Source organism: Glycine soja, chromosome 2 (genome assembly GCF_004193775.1).
Source record: "Glycine soja cultivar W05 chromosome 2, ASM419377v2, whole genome shotgun sequence".
Lineage (NCBI taxonomy): Eukaryota > Viridiplantae > Streptophyta > Magnoliopsida > Fabales > Fabaceae > Glycine > Glycine soja.
Genome location: NC_041003.1, coordinates 22,237,647 through 22,258,897, shown reverse-complemented (window position 1 = coordinate 22,258,897; position 21,251 = coordinate 22,237,647). Strand labels below are relative to the sequence as shown.

At 40.0% G+C, this 21,251-nt stretch overlaps 1 protein-coding gene across 1 annotated transcript; it reads right to left on the bottom strand.

Moving 5' to 3' along the window:
* Nucleotides 1-8,124: 8,124 nt before the first annotated feature.
* Nucleotides 8,125-9,578, bottom strand: LOC114373829. The gene is made up of 2 exons (XM_028331375.1): nt 8,747-9,578; nt 8,125-8,279 (listed from the first exon to the last, which is right to left on the bottom strand). The coding sequence occupies exons 1-2, from the start codon at nt 9,576-9,578 to the stop codon at nt 8,125-8,127; spliced, it is 987 nt and encodes a 328-aa protein (XP_028187176.1).
* Between the last annotated feature and the right edge of the window lie 11,673 nt (nt 9,579-21,251).

The following is a 21,251-nucleotide window of genomic DNA, read 5'->3' as shown; positions in this document are numbered from 1 at the left end:
CTCTTCCACGGTTTAAGAGACATGTGCATGATCAGTTTGGGGTTGTTTGTTCTCAATGAGTATCGGAGTGGAGTTATTGAGATTTTCATTGAGAGTGTATGCCACATTGGGTGGTGTATAGTTGGGAGGCAAGCCATATGATGGGAAGGCGTGCTCGTTTTGAATTTGCACATCATGGGGTCATCCGTACTTCCCAAATCTTTGCCTACCATATTTGAGGTTGGATGATTCATTTGCTTGAGGCCAGATGGGAGCATCGGGTTCACCTTAGCGACAGCGCTAATAGCGGCAACTATAAACGCATTGGCTTCCATTATCTTCTTCATGCTCATCATGGCCTTCATCATTGTGGCCATTTGCTCTTTTATGGCCTCCATGTCGGCCTTCATCTTCTCTTGCACCTCCTCTGCTTCACCCATTACTCTAGCTCTAGCACGAGTTCGGTAAGGGCGCCGTAAAGCGTGTCCTTTTCTTTTTGATAACAATGATTAAGTTCATTTTATTTTATTTTATTTTATTTTTCAAGGAAAGAATGCAATGAGCAATGCAACCAATGAAAAGCATGGATGTATGCGAATGATGTACAGTTGAAGTATTGCGAATTTTTACGCAGGATATGGGGTTGAATCAATTTAGATTTCCAACATGGTCCATGACATTTTTGTCAAGGTGAAACTGGAAGTAACAAGGACATCAATAATCCTAAATATGTTTGGCAGTAGACGAAGCAGTGATGTGACTCGATTCATCTTTTGCCCCAATTTTGCAAGACGGTTACTTCCATATTTCAACTTGACTTGATGAACCTTTTTGTAAAAACATGAGCTTGGTTCAACCCTATAATCCAAGGAATGGCAATTCTGGTCGCCAATACTTCAACAACATCTCATAGGGATGAATGACTCGGGCATACTTTAAGCTATGCATGGAAAATGTAATTATGAAATTGAGATGCCTGAAGAAACACCATTTCCTAGTTAACCATGCATTAGGTACCATGTTCAATTCTTTTGTTTTGTTGTTGTGTGTTTTTTTTAGAAATGGGTTTATGATCCCAACATGGTTGGCTCATGGTGCCTAACACATGCAACTAAGAATGTAGTGTGAAGTTTCACGCTTCCCCTTTTTTGTTTTTGTTTTGTAGAGGAAAATGCAAGGATGAGCAAACATGAAAACAAATGGGATGCAATTTTGCAGACCAAAAAGTTTGTTGAACGCATATGCATGATGATGCCATGACTCATGCAAAATGTGAGGCTGGAATATGATAACGGACAAATGCAGGATATGTCCATTATGATGTTATGAAGAGATGCTTATGCGATGCATGATATGAATGCATTTTACGGACACGAGAGCCCGGAAAATTATCTCTTCTTACTTGCGCATTTGGGGGCGTAGTGCCCCATGTGTACAATTAAGAAGGTGATATGGACCTTCCGGCTTCCCGTGACAAAGGATGAGACCAACATACAATGCATGCTAGAGATAAAATGTAGGAGTAATTTGATTTGCACAAGCTTTTTGGAGTAGAAACATGGGACCAACTCATTTTATTTCAAAAAAAAGAAATCATATCTAGTCAAGGTCTGAGATACCATACAAGTTTCTTAACGATTTCTAATTATGTGGGCCATTAAGTCTATCATATGCTGACAATAGCCGAGAAGCCCATGAATCTCTTCGGGGGCGGAGTAGGTGTCTGCCATCGCCTTGGCCTTGGCTAACAATCTGGGAAGTTCTTGACTCCCGTTCAAGGTAAGAGCAAACCGATCCATCCACATGGTTGCCTTTTGGTGTAAAGAGTCGATCACCCTTCCTCTAGCCTCTTTTTCCGCATATACTTGGGCATACTCATCCGCGATTCTATGCTCGTGGGCCGTGGCTAGACCTAACTCTTCTTGGTACTTGGCAATGATAGCTAGCATGTTGGTCTCCGTCTCGCATAAACGCTGAGACAAGCTTCTTTTGGACCTCGAACAGGCAACTAACTCCTCTTTCAAAACCATGCTATGTGCTCGCGACTGGTCCCTTTCTTCCTTTCGCAACTTGAGTTCACTATTGCTACCCCATAGAGCTCCGCGAAATTTGTTCCGGCCATACTCTTCCTTGCGAGCCCTCTTGGTCTCTTGTTCAAGGGCTCTTGCAGTAATTGCATTCTCTTCCCGTAACCCGGCACACTCCTTCCGAACGTGTGTAGCGGCCAACTTGAACTTCTCCTTGGCAAGTTTTGCCTTTCCTAACTCGCTTTTGAGAGCTTGGACTTCTTCGTCCTCTTCCGGTGCTTCAAAGCTCTCTTTGCTGACGACTTTTAACTTGGCGAGCCAATCTAAACCTCGTATGCGAACTTTCAGCCATTCGTGGTACCCACCAATGATGCCATTACGAATGCCTCTAAGCTCTTGATCTTTCCTTAACGGGGTTTCCCATGCCTTATGGATTCTTGGTATAGTCTTGGAATTTTGTGCGCCGAAATCCCTCACAAGGAAAGGAGACATGCTTTCTTCCGTCGGTGCTCCCCTCATGGGGTACCCTAGTTGTCTTATAGCGAGCGCGGGATTGTAGTTAATACAACCCCTCGTTCCTACCAGCGGAATGTTTGGGTATCTTCCACATGAGAAAAGGACTCCTTCTTTTCCTTCCTTCCATCGGGGAAACCAACTGATTGTTCTACCTCCTATCCCGGCCAAGAGCTGGTCCCAATCTATTCTCCTCTTTTCAGTACATGAGCGATGGCTCAGGAGCGGACATGGATGTCTTGTGTCTTGTTGGAACAAGTGTGAAACCAACCAAACACAGAGGGCGGGTAAGCAACAGATGATCCGTGCGCTACTCTTTTCGCACCTTCGGTCAAATGTGTCAAATAGATCTGCCAAGACAGCTACCACCGGACTTTCCTTGCTATGGTGGTAGGCAAGGAAAGCGTCGATTGCTGCTAGGTCTATCAAACCATCCACGTTTGAAAAGAGGACGACCCCAAAAATTAGCAAAGCTAACACATCCATAAACGGGACCCAGTCTCCTTGATTGGCCATACCCCTCGCCTTGTCTTCTAGGTACTTCTGTGGCAGGCCCGCTATGCCGTTCCGAGTCTGTTTTATGCGGTCCAAACCTCTGGCTGAATCCTTGACCACAGTTGCAATTCTGCTCAAAGAGGGGAGACACCCGGAGGAAAGATATGGTTTCCTTCCCCCGAGAGGACATCCTAGAATTTCCTCAAATTCTTCAATGGTTGGTACTAATTGGAAGTCCCCGAATATGAAGCATCTCAAGGGCTGGTCGTAGTATTGGGTAAGTGATGCAATGGCTTCTATGGACACCTCTGCTATGGTCAACTCTAAGATCTTTCCGTAAGTCTTGTGGAAGGCTTGCATTTGGAGGGGTTCCATCAACCGCCCTAATTCCTTGATGCTGGTGGTATCTAGGCTTTTGACCTTGACTTGGTAGAACCTCTTGCCGGTTTGATTTGTTCCCATGCTTACTAAAGTGAAATAAAATCTAGTGCGAATCAAAACTCTGACATCTATCATGGGTGGAATGGACGAATGCATGAAGAAATGCGTATGACACAGATGCAATTTACGAATACGGGAGCCCGAGAAACTGTCTCCTTCTTAGATACAACGTCTAGGGGTAGCAAAGTGCCCCAACGTATGTATTTAAAACGGTGACACGGACCCTTCGTTGGTTTGTTTACAGAGGGGATCAAGACAGAACCCATGTGCGATGCATATGCGAAAGGCGCAACACGGGAATGTACATAGTATGACAATACTCACTGAATATAAGCAAAAGGGTATATGACACTTATGCATGGCAGTGTGAAAAATGGCACGCAGCGTGTTTGCTCCGTGCCCCTATTTAAGGGACCTATAAGGGAGAGAGCTAACTAGGCTTTTAGTAATAACCCCCAAGGTAGTCATATTTCTCTTGATGGTTTCTAGAGGTATCATCCCCTTCGAAGAACATACTGCAGCAGTAGGGACTACTAGCAACAATATGTTTTCAAAGAGAAAAACTCTAGATGAGGGTTCACTGTAATCAAGCAAGTCGGAGACCTAGCATGATCACGGATTCACCTCCACTCCTTATGTTCCCACGAACCCGGGTATAGGGCCCTTTTTCACTCACAGTGTGTGCAAATAGTGTATTGTTTGTGTGCATCAAATGAATAAATATTTACCTCATGCATACAAAAAAATGCACTAAAAGCATCAAAGAGTTATATATACAAGAACATAATGAAAGGAAACCAACAAAGGGGTAAGTCACGGTAAAACATTGCACAAAATTAAATGGCCTAACTCTCTAAAAACAGTCCCCAGTGGAGTCGCCAACTGTCGCAACCTACCCTTCGGCGGGAGGGCGACGCGTGACTCGCGGGATGCGTGTTCCACGAAAGGAATACGCGCGGAGTCGCCACCAACGTTTATTTGAGGAAAACGTCGGAAAAACCGGAAAAGACGAGATCTACGAACTTTTTAGTGAAAGGTTCGGGAGTTGTATTTACGCACGGGGAAGGTATTAGCACCCCACACGCCCGTCCCAAAGGACGGCAGCCTTTAATCGAAGGTGCAAACATGACTTTGATTTTTATGTTCCCTTTTATGTTCTTATATCCTTTATACCCTTTTTATATTTTTTTCTTTTTTTGTGGTCGACAAGGGTGTTTCCCTTTGCTCCTACGTATTCCTCAATTTGGGATGAGAAAATCAGACCTACGTAGTTCTTTCTTATCAAGTGATTCTTTTTTACTTAAGTGGTGATCATTTTAAGGCGTTGGACCTTAAAAATGATCCATTTTACTTAGTGAGAAATTGAAATGACAAACTTCAAAAGCCTATTTTTGTGGACGAGCTTGACTAGGCGAGTTGATTTTAGCCTTAGTTTCACTTTAGTTATTAATCAATTCGGTTAAGAATGAGAAATCCCAAAGAGAAAACGTCCGATTGATTTTCCGCTTTATTTTACTAAAAGATGTCTTTTTGATTATTATATTATTTTTTTACCTCTTTTTGATTTCCAACGTGGTTACGGCATGACCGAACGGTCGGAATTTATTTTAACCGAAGCTAATGGATAATACAATTCAAACGTTCGGTGGAAATTTATTTTATTTTTAAGTTAAGCGAGAAACGACTTAAGTAAAATGGCTTAAGCACGTCAACAGGGGGTATAAAAAGTAAACAAAACGAGAATCAAAATGCACGAAACACAATGTGGACCACTACGGGTACATAAAATGAATCGAAAAGCTTGGTTCGAGGCACTTACCCGTTGAAGATCGAAGAATGATGAAGAACGAATGAAGAACGTCGAAGAACGGTTCAAACCTTTGCGAGATTCCTCACGGAAAACGTTACGGAAACGTTTCGGAAGCGCCTCGGCTTAGATTTTCTTCACGGAAACGATTTTTCCAAGCAAATTCGAAAGAGAGAGAAGTGCCTAAGGGGCTGGGATCCCTTTCTTCTTGCATTCCTCCCCTATTTATAGCAAAATAGGGGAGGTGGTTGCCGCCCAGCTCGCCCAGGCGAGCTCAGCTCGCCCAGGCGAGCAGGGTTGCTTCCTCCAGAAGCAACCGCCTTCTGGAGGAATCTTCTGGAGGGCCCAAATGGGCCTGGGTGCTATTTGCACCCCCATTTTTGCTAAGTACACCCCCCTCTGCTGTTTTTTGGTGATTCTTTTTTCGTAAAGTTACGGAAACTTACGAATTTCGTAACGATACTTGTTTTCTTTCCGTAATGTTACGGAACCTTGCGGATTACATAATCATCCCCTTTTTGACTTACGGAATGTTACGGAACCTCACTTAATTATGCAACGATGCTTTCTTTTGATTTCCGGTGTGTCACGGAAACTTACGAATTGTGCATCAATATTTTTTGGTTTTCCGGCATGTCCTGAAATTTCACAAATTGCCTAATGATGGGTGCCAAGCACCTCACGAGGACCAAAGAATGGTCGCACGTCGTCGAGCAAATGTCCCCGGACGAAATTAGCGTATGACAGGAGCCATGCCAATGGTAGAGTGAAAACTATTATTATAAGTTAACTCTATCAACGGTAGAAAACTCTCCCAATTCCCCTTTTACTCTAAGACACACGCCCTCAAAAGGTCCTCCAGAGACTGAATGGTCCGTTTAGTTTGGCCATTAGTCTGAGGGTGGTAGGCTGAACTTAGTCTAAGCTTGGTTCCCAATTCTCTATTCAGGCTCTCCCAAAATCTAAAGGCAAACCTAGGATCTCTATCAGACACTGCTAGATAGCACACCATGTAATCTGACAATCTCGATAATATACAGGGAGGTCAACATCTCCAAGGAAAATCTGATATTAATGGGAATAAAGTGAGCAGACTTGGTCAGTTTATCAACAATAACCTAGATAGAATCTAAACCTTTGGGGGCTTCTAGGTAGCCCTACAACAAAATCCATGGAAATATTGTCCCACTTCCACTGGGATATCTCCAAGGGTTGTAAATTCCCTGAAGGTCTCTAATGTTCTATCTTAGCCTTCTGACAAACTAAACATGCATACACAAATTCACTAACCTCTCTCTTCATCTTGGGCCACCAAAACATCATCTTCAAATCCTGACACATCTTGGTAGCACCAGGATGGATGCTCAGGTTACTCCTATGTCCTTCCTCCAAGATCATCTTTCTAAGTTCAGGCACATTAGGAACACAAATCCTATCTTAAAGTCGCAAGGCTCCATCCAATCCAGCATTGAAACTACTATCTCTTCCTGACTCTATAGCTTCAAACTGAGTCCTTAGAAAAGGATCAGTCTTCTGGTCCTTCCTGATATCTCCTAGTAACTCACTGGTGATCCTGAAAGTTCCTAATCTCAAACTGTAAGGGGTAACCTCACATGCAAGGCTAAGGTCTCTAAATTGTTCTAGGAGATCCATCTCTCTAACCATCAAGGCAGATATATGTAGGGATTTCCTACTCAAGGCACCAGCCACTACATTGGCTTTGTCAGGATGGTAGCTAAGCTAAAAATCATAACCTTTAAGAAACTCTAACCATCTCCTTTGATGCATGTTCAGCTCTTTCTGACTAAACAAGTACTTAAGACTCTTATGATCACTAAACACCTCAAACTTGGAGCCAAGCAGGTAATGCCTCCATATATTAAGGGAAAAAACTACAGCAGCCAACTCCAGATCATGGGTGGGATAATTCCTCTCATGAGTCTTAAGTTGTCTAGAAGCATAGGCCACTACTTGGCCATTTTGCATCAACACTCCTCCTAAATCCATCTTTGATGCATCACAATACACCTCAAAGGGTTCTCTCAGGTTAGGCAAAACTAGCACTGGAGCGGTCGTGAATTTTTCCTTAAGGGTTTGGAAACTATGCTCACATTGGGTATCCCACACAAAAGCTTGACCCTTACGTGTCAATTAATTCAAAGGTAAAGCTAACTTGGAGAAACCTTCTATGAATCTCCGGTAATATCCTGCTAAGCCCAGAAAACTCCTAATCTCAAAAAGAAATTTAGGACTCTCCCACTCAAGAACGGCTTCTATCTTAAAGGGATCTATAGCTATAACCCCTTGAGATATCACATGCCCTAGGAAACTAACTTTCTCTAACCAAAACTCACACTTGGACAGCTTAGCATAAACTGGTCGGTCCCTAAGGGTATGCAGCATAATCCTCATGTGTTCTTCATGTTCTTCTCTAATCTTGGAGTATACCAAAATATCATCTATGAATACTACTACAAAACTATCAAGGTAAAGGTGAAAGACTCTATTCATGTAGTCCATAAACACACCTGGAGCATTAGTCACACCAAAGGGCATGACTAGATACTCATAGTGACCATAACGGGTCATAAAAGCAGTCTTCGATATATCCTTAGACTTCACTCGGATCTGATGGTAACCTGACCTAAGGTCTATCTTGCTAAACACCCAAGCTCCTACCAGCTGGTCCATAAGGTTGTCTATTATAGGCAAAGGGTACTTATTCTTAATTGTCACCTTATTCAACTAGTTGTAGTCTACACACAACCTCATGGTCCCATCTTTCTTCTTTACTAACAACATTGGTGCTCCCCATAGAGATACACTGGGTCTCACAAACCGCTTCTCCAACAACTTCTCTAACTATTTCTTAAGCTCGGCTAACTCTATAGGAGACATCATATAAGGGGCTATGGATATGGTCCAGCACCAGGTACCAGGTACCAGGTCTATGGAAAACTCTATCTCTCTCTCGGGTGGTAGACCGGACATATCCTCAGGGAACACTTCAGGAAACTCTGACAATAGGGACGTAACACATGGAAACCTTTGTCTCTATATCCAGGTTAGACAAGATCATGTACACTTGAGCATCTTCTTTTAAAGATGTCACAACTTGGTTGGCGGAGATAAAAATCATATCCTTACTCACTCCAGAATTATCAAGCACCACAGTTTTATCAAAATAGTTTAACAAGACATGATTCGAAGATAACCAGTCCATACCCAGAATAACATCAATTTAGCTCAAAGGCAAACAAATCAGATCAATCAAAAATGTTCTACCAGAAATTTCCACAGGACAATTCAAACACACATTAGAAGTTAACACAAAACCACTAGTTGGGGTCTCTACCACCAGATCTTTATTTAAAGAAAACACAAAAAAGCTTAAGTCTCCCTACACACGAACAGGATATAAAAGAATGGGTTGCACCGGAATCGAATAGCACAAGTAAGGGAATCCCATTTATGAAACATTTACCTTGGATTAGATCTTTGGATTTTGAAGCTTCGGCACTGTTAAGGGTAAAGACTCTTCTCATGGCCTTCGGATGTCCAGTTTGGTCATTCAGGCCCCCACCATTATGCTCCTTCTTGGGATATGGACAATCTCTCTGAATATGCCCCCTTTGTCTACAATTAAAATAGGTTATGCCTTTATCAGCACAATTTGAGGAGATGTGCCCTGGCTTACCACATTTGTAACAAGTGATCTGAGTGGGGAAAGTATTGGGTTTGCTACCACTATCACCCACAAACCCCATAGCAACAGTCCTCTGATAGTTGGGGCATTTACCATATTGCTTAGTAGGGGTTGAGTACGGTTTTCCCCGATGTTGAGGTCCATTCTTTTTGTTCTTCATTGGGCCCGTACTCCTATAATAGCTCGCCCTGTCGCGAGAGTCTTCATCCCAAATCCGGCACATGTTAACCAAGAGTGGGAACTGACGAACACCTTGGTAATTCATAACTTGCTTCACTTCAGGTTGCAAGTCGTTTAGAAACTTCACATATTTGGAAATTTCACCATTTCTCCCTTGATAACGGGGAAAGTACCTCACCAGCTCCTCAAACTTGGCTGCATATTCAACCACAGTCATGTTCCCCTGCTTGAGCTCCAAGAACTCCATCTCCTTCTTGTTCCTAACATCCTCGGGAAAGTATTTCTCCAAAAATACCCTCTTGAAGACATCCCAGGTCACAACTTGACCTTCAACCTCTAAGCATTGGCGAGTATTCTCCCACCAATACTCAGCTTCTTCCACCAGAGTATATGTACCAAAAGCAACTTTTTTCCCCTCTGGACATGCCATCACTTGGAAGATTTTCTCGATTTCCCTTATCCAATTCTAAGCACCATCAGGGTTGTATCCTCCATTGAAAGAAGGAGGATTATTTCGTTGGAAGCGGTCTAACCCTTGGTACTCAGTAGCTCCAGCAGCTTCTCCCTTATTCGGATTCCCAATAGCCTGAGCTAAGGCTTGGAGAGCATCATCTATCGCATGATCATTCCGTCCAGCCATCACTCCTTATACACACCAGGAAGTGAGACATGGAAAGAATACACACAAGAAAAAGAACAACACAAAAATCACAACCATCTCAAGTCCCTACTTGGTTACTTTTGAGAGTTGATGCCTCGAGAAAGTATTCCTTCAAACTAGTCCTCTCTCGAGACATTAACAATCACTTTCCATCATTTGTATTTCCTGATCACTTGCCACATCATCCCATGACACAACATTGAAACTCATGGTATAGCAGACATCAGGAGAACAAACATGTTATGACTACAACAATCAAATCTCTATAACTCATGGAAGCACAACAAAGTGAGTAAGTTCCAATTCCAAACAACAAACATCAAGCATTCAACAAGCCAACCACAAAATGAACAGAAAAACACAATAGACTCACAACTCACTGGCCAAAAAGGTTCGATCGGCTCTGATACCAGTAATGTAACGACCCGCCTCATCGCTACGATATCACCACTCTAAACCACGAGAATTTCAATTTTTAAATGAAAACTCTGTTAATTTGCTTATGAAAAATGAACGTAATTTTTTTCTCGATATACATTCACCAAACAATGCACCATTACTTAAGTGAAAACATATATATATAGGTATAGTAACTCGGTACACATCATTCACATAATGGAAAGTAAATTTGTTCATAGATATAATTAAATTTGTGATTTACATCCTCAATTCAACAAAAAGAGTTATGGAACCAGCTATGGAGGAGTTGATAAACAAAACACAACTCTCTCAAAACATAATCCCAACGTCATCACAACGGCTTGGCGGCTCCACAAAAGAATCTCACTTCTCGTACTCTACTGTTGTAATTCTGCTCCCACTAACAAAGGTTCACAATCATCATAGGTACCAATCACACGTGACAAAAATTGCGAGGGGTGACTTTATTATAAAAGAAATTAATACAAAAAAAAAAGCAAATAACCACAATTAGTAAGAAAACATTAACAAATATCATAAGCTTACACAAACATTCATTAGTCCAACACACACTCAACAAATTGTCATCATCCGTCCATAGTTCCAATTAATCATGCTCAGTATGATGCATGCACCTGACCTCAACTCTCAAATGCAATGTGGTACTATTAGTCGTCTTATACGACTAACTTTTGTATAGAAAACTTTTACAAAATGTATATAAATATCCCAATTTATGGTTATTTTTGGTAGGATTGTAAATATTTCTAGTTTAGTTTTCATATGTGCTCAATAGAAGCCTTCCTTATGAATTTAATGTAAATTTCACCTCAATTTCAGGTAAAAAGGAGAAAATTATGAAGGTGCAAAAGTTGCGGTCTCGCTAAGCCTGAACCATGAGTTTAGCGAGACCAAACCACTAAGCGAGACAGCAGTGGCTTAGCAACTGAGGATATGCCTGAAGAGAGTTCTTCCACACCAGCACGCGCCCAACACGTATGTAGCTCGCTAAGCGAGACAATTGTCTCTTCTACACTAAGCACGAGATTGGCGTTAAGCCAAATCTCACTTACTCGCACTTAGCGTGAGAATGGCGCTAAGCGCGCCTTCACAGACAGGAAGCCCTTTTTTTAAGCCTGATTTGTGGAGAATGAAAGGAGGAAAAAAATACACAAGAAGGAGTAGCCGTCAGAGCTTGAAGAGTGAAATACAGAGGCAAAGAACAGAGCAAAAAGCCAAGTTTTAACTTTTTAGGAAGATTTCTGAGTTTTTGAGTGATTGTGAGATTCCTAGAGGTGGAGGAGACATCCCCACTCCTTTGTAAGCCAGCAATTTCTCTTAATTCTTCTTCTTCATTGTAAAAGGAGCTTCCTTGCTATGGAAGGCTAAACCCTCAGTTGGGGATTCTTGCTGAGTAATTGATGTAAACTCTTTCCCTATCTAATTAAGGTTGTTTTATGTGTTCATTGTTTCTATCAGCACTATATTATTGCATGCTTGTGGCTTAATCACCCATATGTGTGTACTTGAGCCTTCAGCATAGAACACAAAAACATCTTTAATTAGAGAAATATCTTTAATTGCATTAATTTGCTCAGTAAGAGGACCCAACGCCTTTAGATATCTGTGTTCACACTTACTTGCTCATGTTTATTGCTTTGTAATTAGGATAGAATATACTTTTACTTTCATTCACAATCATAATTTCTATTTTCAAATGCCTGCTTATTAAACAAACCTTTACCAAATGAACAAGTTCCCTGAGTTCAATACTCGATTCACACTGTTTTAATTATTTACTTGACGACCCGGTGCACTTGTCGGTAGATTTCGCATCCACACAAACAAGTAGTATCCCGAAGCGAATCCATCAAGTATTTTGGCACCGTTGCCGAGGAACTTTTTCCATTTGGAAAGTTTAGTTCAGTTTGAAGGCATTAATTCATTATTCTTTGATTTATTAATTTTTGTTTTTGTTAATATTTTTTTAGTTCAGAATTTATTTTCTTCTTGAATTGGTTAACTGCTTTTCCTGTTAGTGTTTGCATGCGTAGATCTTCTGCAAGTGAATTGGTCCCATTGGATTTAGAAATTAAAGCAACCTTCAGAAGAAACAACGCAGATAAAAAAAGAAAGTTTTGCATGACAGAACAGTAGCATCAATCCTTGAAGAGGCTCACTTTTCTGAGTCATCATCTTCTAATTCACCTACATCCAGGGAATCTCAAGTAGCAGAAATTGAAGCCGAAGTCATGGCTGAAGAGCAACCTAGACGAGTGACCCTAGAAGATTACTCAAGTACATCTGCGCCACAGTTCTTTACTAGCATTGCGTGGCCGGAGGTTCAAGTACAGAATATAACTTATCCACATTCATTAATTCAGTTGGTTCAAAACAATTTGTTTCATGGTCTGCCCAATGAAGACCCGTATGCACATCTAGCCACTTATATTGAGATTTGCAACACTGTCAGACTGGCTGGCATGCCTGAGGATGCTGTTAGATTGATCTTGTTTTCATTTTCTTTGTCCGGAGAGGCAAAAGGATGGCTCCATTCATTTAAAGGTAACAGTCTTAAGACTTGGGATGAAGTGGTTGAAAAATTCTTGAAGAAATACTTCCCAGAGTCCAAGACTACTGAAGGAAAAGCTGCCATCTCATCCTTTCATCAATTTCTAGATGAGTCTTTGAGTGAGGCTTTGGAAAGATTTCGTGGGTTACTAAGAAAGACGCCTACTCATGCGTTTTCAAAACCGATCCAGATCAATATTTTCATTGACGGGTTAAGGCAACTATCCAAGCAGCTTTTAGATGCTTTTGCAGGGGGGAAAATAAAATTGAAGACTCTTGAAGAAGCCATGAAATTAATTAAGAATATGGCTGCTAGTGATCATGCAATCTTGCGTGGTAGAGCACACATCCAAACCAAAAATAAGCCTGCTGGAGCTTTCATCACAGGATGCTTTGTTGGCCCAAAACAAGTTGCTATCCAAGCAACTTGAAGCTTTAACTGAAACACTAAGTAAGTTGCCAACTCAATTGCATGTTGGACAACCTTCACCCTCTTCTATTTTGCAGGTTGCAGGTTGTGTTATATGTGGTGGAGCACATGATTTTGGCTGCTGCATTCCCACAGAAGATACAGCACATGAAGTGAACTACATAGGGAACCAACCAAGACCATACTTTAATGCAGGTGGATATTCTGGATTTCATCATGGCCAACAATATAATTAGTAATATGGACAGTGGAGAACTCAACCTGGTAATCAGTTCAATAAAGACCAGGGTGGGCCACCTAACAGGCCACAACAACAAGGGCCTAGCCTCTATGACAGAACAACGAAACTGGAAGAGACTCTTGCTCAGTTCATGCAAGTATCCATGTCCAATCAAAAGAGCACAAAGTCAGCCATCAAGAATCTAGAAGTCCAGGTGGGACAATTGGCAAAGCAACTGGCAGACTGACCATCAAGCAGCTTTGGAGCCAACACAGAGAAGAATCCTAAGGAGGAGTGCAAGGCTGTTATGACTAGAAGCAAAATGGTGAGCATGAATGAAGGTGAGAAGAGGATAGATGAAGAAAAACAACAGCTAGTAACTGAACAAAAAATTGATCCAGTGGTGGAACCTTTGAGTGAGACTGAGGAAGAAGTGGAAGCAGAAGGAGATACCAATAATAGTGAGTGAAAAAGAAATAAGTGAGAAGGAAAAGAAAGAAAAAGAAAAAGAAAGAGAGAAAGAAAAAGAAAACGAAAAAAATGAAAAAGAAAAAGAGAATGAGAGAAAAGAAAAGAAAAAGACCAAGAGTGAGCTGGCTAGAGAAAAGAGAAAGGAGGCAACTCCAAGCAAAAAGGAGGAGGTGTCATATCCATTGGTACCAACAAAGAAAGACAAGGAATGACATCTGGCTCGTTCCCTTGATATCTTCAAGAAATTGGAGATTACTATGCCCTTTGGAGAAGCTCTTCAACAAATGTCATTGTACTCTAATTTTTTTTAAAAGATATGCTCACACGAATAATAAGTACATTCACAATGAAAACATCATTATGGAAGGAAACTGCAGTGTTGTAATTCAAAGGATCATTCCACCTAAGCACAAAGATCCTGGGAGTGTGACTATTCTGATGTAAGCTCCATTGGAGCTTGTAGGCCTAGGATCTTCTTCATTAATGGATTCCTTTGCTTCTTGGAAGATGAATGGCAGAAGAATGGAGAAGGAAGAGAGAGAGGAGACGCCACTTCAAGGAGAAGATGAGTCTAGAAAAAGCTCACCACCATAGGAGGCCATGGATAAGAGCTTGGAGGAAGAAGGAGATGAATGAAGGGAAAGGAAGAGAAGAGCACGAAATTTTGTGCTCTAAAAGAGCTCTGAAATCTGAATTTTAATTTTCAAATGATCAAAGTTCAAAAAAATACACACACATGACCTATATTTATAGCCTAAGTATCACACAAAATTGGAGGGAAATTTGATTTTTTATTCAAATTTCACTTGAATTTGAAATTGAATTTGTGGAGCCAAATTTTGGAGCCAAAATTCCACTAATTACGATTATTGAATTTTAGATATAGTTCAGCCCACTAATCCAAGTTCAAGTGCAAGATTCTCCACTAAGTGTACTTAGGTGTCATGAGGCATGTAAAGCATGAACGACATGCACAAAGTGTGACTATATGATGTGGCAATGGGGTGTAACAAGCAAATGCTCACCTCCCCCTCTAAAATTTAATTGGATTGGGCTTCTCCAAATTCAATTTAATTTATTTCTCAATACACACATCAAATACTCACTTAATGCATGTGAAATTACAAAACTACCCCTAATACAAAAAACTAGTCTAAGTGCCCTAAAATACAAGGGCTGAAAAATCCTACATTTCTAGGGTACCCTACCTACATTATGGAGCCCTAAATACAAGGCCCAAAAATAATGAAACCTTAATCTAATATGTACAAAGATAAGTGGGCTCATACTTAGCCCGAGTCTTCTATCCAATGCCCTTACGGGGTAGGATTGCATCATATTTCGTGTTCAATTGGTGAAGTTTTTGTTGGCAAGGCTCTTATTCATTTAGGAGCCAGTATTAATTTGATGTCATTTTCCATGTGTCGGAGTCTTGGAGAGTTGGAGATAATGCCGACTAGGATGACTTTACAATTAGCAGATTGCTCCATCACCAGACCCTATGGAGTAATAGAGGATGTTTTGGTTCGGGTCAAACACCTTACCTTCGCCACTGATTTGGTAGTGATGGACATAGAAGAGGACTCTGAGATTCCCTTAATCCTAGGGCGTCCATTTATGTCAACCGTGTTGGATCAAGTGGCCTCGGAATAATTAAGAAGGGGGGGGGTTGAATTAATTATTAATGTACCTTGACTAATTAAAAAACTATCCTTCTTAATGTTACTAGAATCAATTAGGCTTTTACTACTAAGTTAAGAAAGTAAAGAATAGAAATAGAAACATAACCAAAAGTAAAAGCGATAATTAAAGTGCACAGCGGAAATTAAAAGTGTAGGGAAGAAGAAGACAAACACAAGAGTTTTATACTGGTTCGGTAACAACCCGTGCCTACATCCAGTCCCCAAGCGACCTGCGGTCCTTGAGATTTCTTTTCAACCTTGTAAAAACCTTTACAAACAAAGATCCATAAGGGGTGTACCCTCCCTTGTTCTCTTTGAACAACCAAGTGGCTGTACCCTCCACTTGAACTGATCCACAAGAGATGTACCCTATCTTGTTCTTAGTTACAACAACCCAAGTAGATGTACCCTCTACTTGTACCACAAAGGATGTACCCTCTAATGTGCTAAGACAAAGTTCTCAGGCAGTTAGTCCTTTGAAACTTTGTGAAGGGTGTTGGATCGAGTGGCCTCAGAATAATTAAGAAGGGGGGGTACCCTCCCTTGTTCTCCTTGTGCAAAGATCCACAAGGGATGTACCCTCCCTTGTTCTCCTTGAACCTAGTGGATGTACCCTCCACTAGAACTGATCCACAAGAGATGTACCCTCTCTTGTTCTCAGTCAAACCCAAGTAGATGTACCCTCTACTTGTACCACAAAGGATGTACCCTCCAATGTGTTGAGACAAAGATCTCAGGCTGTTAAACCTTTGATACTTTGTGAATGGGGATACAAAAGAATTCTCAGGCGGTTAGTCCTTCGAACACTTTTGTATTAGGGAAAGGGAAGAATCAAAAGAATTCTCATACTGTGTCGTTTTGAATTCTTTGACAAGGGAGAAGGGAGACACAAAAGAATTCAGGCGGTTAGTCCTTTGTTCTTTTGGAAAAGGGAGAAGAGAGACACAAAAAGAATTCAGGCGGTTAGTCCTTGGCGAATTCTTTTTGGCAAAGGGAGAAGAGAATGAAAAGATGAATAGCACAAGTTTTCAAGGTTTAGAAAACCAGAAAACTTCAGAAAGCTTTTGGTACAAAGAAGAAGAAGAAGGTCAAAGAGATTCAAGGCTTGTAAAGGATTGTATGAATATGTGTTCAAGATAATTGAAATGCAAAACAAAGCCTTGCTTTTATAGACTCTTCATGTCTGGTCAAGACAACCATTTAGAAGAGTTATAACTTTTAGAAAAACTTAAAACCAATTTGAAAAAGTCAAAACCTTTTTTAAGAGTTACATCTTTTGATTTATCAGAAACAGTCACTGGTAATCGATTACCAAATTAGTGTAATCGATTACACAAAACTTTTGTGTGAAAGGATGTGACTCTTCACATTTGAATTTGAATTTCAACGTTCAAAGGAACTAGTAATCGATTACCAAAACATTGTAATCGATTATAGCTTTTTAAAAATAATTGGAACATTGTAAATTCAATTTGAAAACTTTTTCAAAACAATTTTGCTACTAGTAATCGATTACAACAATCTGGTAATCGATTACCAGAGAGTAAAAAACTCTTTGGTAAAAGGTTTTGTCAAAAACTCATGTGCTATTCAAAGTTTTGAAAAAAAAATTTAATACTTATCTTGATTGAGTCTTTTCTTCATTCTTGAATCTTGATCTTGATTCTTGAGATCTTGAACCTTGAATCTTGATTCTTGAGATCTTGAACCTTGAATCTTGATTCTTGATTCTAGGCTTTCTTCTTGAGTCTTGAATTCTTCTTGATTCTTTTCTTGAACTCTTGAATTGTTCTTGATTCACTTGAGTTGTTCTTTGATTGATCTTTGAGCTTTTTTTCATCACCTTTGTCATCATCTTTTATCATCATCATTGTTATCATCAAAACACCTTTGAATCACCTTTGATTCACCGTGAAGCTTTGCTTCTCCAAAGGGGAAACAAAAGATATCTCAGGCGGTTAGTCCTTTGAAATCTTTTGTTTAAGGGAAAGGGAAGAATCATAAGAATTCTCAGACTGTGTCGTTTTGAATTCTTTGACAAGGAAGAAGGGAGACATAAAAGAATTCAGGCGGTTAGTCCTTCGTTCTTTTGGAAAAGGGAGAAGAGAGACACAAAAAGAATTCAAGCGGTTAGTCCTTGGCGAATTCTTTTTGGCATAGGGAGAAGGGAATGAAAAAGATGAATAGCACACTTTTGTTTTCTGTGAAAGAACAAAGTTTGGAAACCAGAAAACTCATAAAGCTTTTGGTAAAGGAAGAAGAAGAAGAAGAAGATATTCAAAAGTAAATTGGAAAATTTGTTAAAGAATATGTGAAAAGTTGTTCTTAAATGCAAGTCAAGGTCTTGCTTTTACAGACTCTTCATGTCTAGTCAAGAAAACCATTGGAAGAGTTATGACCTTGAGAAAAACTGAAAGCCACTGGTAATCAATTATCAAAACCATGTAATCGATTACACAAAGCTTTTTATGAAAGGATATGACTCTTCACAATTGATTTTGAATTTAAATGTTCAGATACACTGGTAATCGATTACCAATATCTTGTAATCGATTACACCATTTTGAAATCAATTGGAACGTTGCAAATTCAGTTGAAAACTTTTGAAATTAAACTTTTCCACTGGTAATCGATTACAGGAAACTGGTAATCGATTACCATAGAGTAAAAACTCTGGTAACTAAGAAAATTTTGAGAAAAACTCTTTTGAAAAACAAAATTGTGCTATGTTTATTTTTTGAAAAATCTTTTCAATACTTCCCTTGTGAAGTCTTCTTGATTTCTTCTCTTGAATCTTGAATTCATCTTCTGTTGAATCTTGAAATCAAACTTATCTTGATTCTTGAATCTTCTTGATTTCTTCTTATGAAACTTGAAATTAAACTTGATCTTGAACTTGTTGACTCGATCTTGAAATCATTCTTTGGGCTTTTTGTCATCATCTTTGTCATTATCAAAACTTCTTGAATCAACTTGATTCATCATCATGAAGCTTGTTTCTATAAACCGCTAGTTGTGTAGTAGATATGGGGAAAGGAAAATTAGAGCTAAGTGTCGACAATCAAAACGTTACTTTTGATTTATTTGACTCTATGAAGCATCCGAGTGACCATAAGGCATGTTTTAAGATGGATAAGGTGGAACAAGAGATTGATATGGTAGCTAAAGCCATGGTTAGGCAAACTCCACTCGAAAAAGTGTTGACCAACACCCTTGAGTGTTTGACTGCAGAAGAAGAAAAAGAAGTGCAGAGTTGCTTGGAGGAATTAGAAGGTGAGCAAGAGAGTTTCCTTGAAAGGATGAAAGTTGAAGAGCTAAAGAGAGACAAACCACCAGAGGAAGCAAAAGTGGAATTGAAGACCCTTCCTAAGCTTTTAAAGTATGTATTTTTAGGAGAGAATAACACCAAACCGGTGATTATCAGTAATTCTTTAAAAAGGGAAGAGGAAGCTCAGCTGGTGGAAATTTTGAAGAAGCATACAACAGCTATTGGGTGGCATATCTCAGATTTGAAAGGAATCAGCCCTTCTTATTGTATGCACAAGATCAACATGGAAGCTGATTACAAACCTGTAAGATAGCCACAAAGAAGACTAAACCCAGTCATGAAGGAGGAGGTGAGAAAGGAAGTGCTAAAATTGTTAGAAGCAGGCCTCATATATCCAATGTCAGATAGTGCCTGGGTCAGTCCTATGCAGGTAGTTCCAAAGAAAGGTGGCATGACAGTTGTTAGAAACGAAAAGAATGATTTGATTCCAACAAGAACTGTCACTGGATGGAGGATGTGCATAGATTATCGAAAGCTGAACAATGCCACCAGAAAGGACCACTACCCACTTCCCTTCATGGACCAAATGCTTGAACGGCTGGCATGACAATCATTTTACTATTTTCTAGATGGATACTTTGGATATAATCAAATTGTTGTGGACCCTAAGGATCAGGAGAAGATTGCCTTTACTTGTCCCTTTGGTGTATTTTCTTACAGGCGAATTGTAACGACCCGCCTCGTCGCTATGATATCACCACTGTGAACCTTGACAATTTCAATTATTAAATGAAAACTCCCTTAATTTGCTTATGAAAAATACAAGTTTTTTGTCTCAACATACATTCACCAAACAACACACCATTACTTAAGTGAATATATATATATATATATATATATATATATATATATATATATATATATGGGAATAGTAACTCGATACACATCATACACATAATGGAAATTAAACTTGTTCATACATATAATTAAATATGTGATTTACATCTTTAGTTCAACAAAAGAATCATGAAACCAACTATAGAGGAGTTGATTAACAAAACAAAACTCTCTCCCAAAATCTATCCCAACGTCATCACGTCGGCTCGGCGGCTCCTCAACAGAATCCTACTTCCTGCACCCTACTGCTGTTATTCTGCTCCCACGAACAAGGTTCGCGATCATCACAGGTATCAACCACACGATACAAAATTGAAAGGGTGAGTTCATTATAAAAGGGACCAATACTAAAAACCAGATAACCACAATTAGTAAAAAAGCATAGGTAAACATCATGAGCTTACACAACATTCATTAATCAATACACATATCCAACAATTATTCATCATCCATCCATGGATCCAATCAATTGTGCTTAGAATGATGCATGCACCTGATCTCAACTCTCAGATGCAATGTGGTACATACCATCCCCAAGGAAATAGCCTAAGTGTGTCCAAACGACACTCTCACTTAGGAAAACTAGGTTGTACAAGTATTTCTCCTCACAAGAAACTACAAGTACAAGTATTTCTCCAATGGAAAAGTATTTCTCCTCACAAGAAATCAATTAGGCAACTCCCTCCCCCCCCCCCCCCCACGGTGATCAGCTTGAGTCTCAAGGGAGTTCCAAACCGAGTGACACACCCCCTAGTACAAGTATTTCTCCTCACAAGAAACTACAAGTACTTACTGGCCAAGTTACACTATTTTCATATCATATGAAGTATGAAACATGGGCACCATCAAGTGCACTGACCATGGACAAATTAAAGATCCTAAGCCACCCCCCCCCCCTCAAGAGATGCTTAGACTCTTTAACCACTTTGTTTCTCCCACCAGAGACATCCGACAAGGTCACCTCATATCAATATCATCATACATATCAACACCAGCACATGTCAGTTAAAGTCATCAATAGCAACATCAACAGTAAGCCGCATCGCGTATATACATATATCTTTCATGCCTGAGATTCAAACTCCTCGGGTCTTCAAACAACACAAGTCAAATAAGGACAATAATTTTTATTCATCAACAATATATATATCGCATCCCATTCGTCGAAAATATGATTTTCTATAAAAGAGTCAGCATGCAACAAGGAGAGGCATATATTCCCATAGCTAGGTTCCCTGACCATAACCATGGTATAAAAATGGTAAATATATAATAAACTCCTCTCACCTATTGTGAGCTCTCCGTCATTTCCTCTTTACGTTACTCAAAGGTCTCTCTTGTTCACGCTCGTAAGTCCAAACACAAGTTTCTATATACCAAATTGAAGGAAATTTAGCATAGATTTCAGAAGTAAAGTTAACAACAATATTCGGAGTCAAATACCCCTGTCAAAACATAAAAGAGCTTAGGGGTGTTTCGGGTT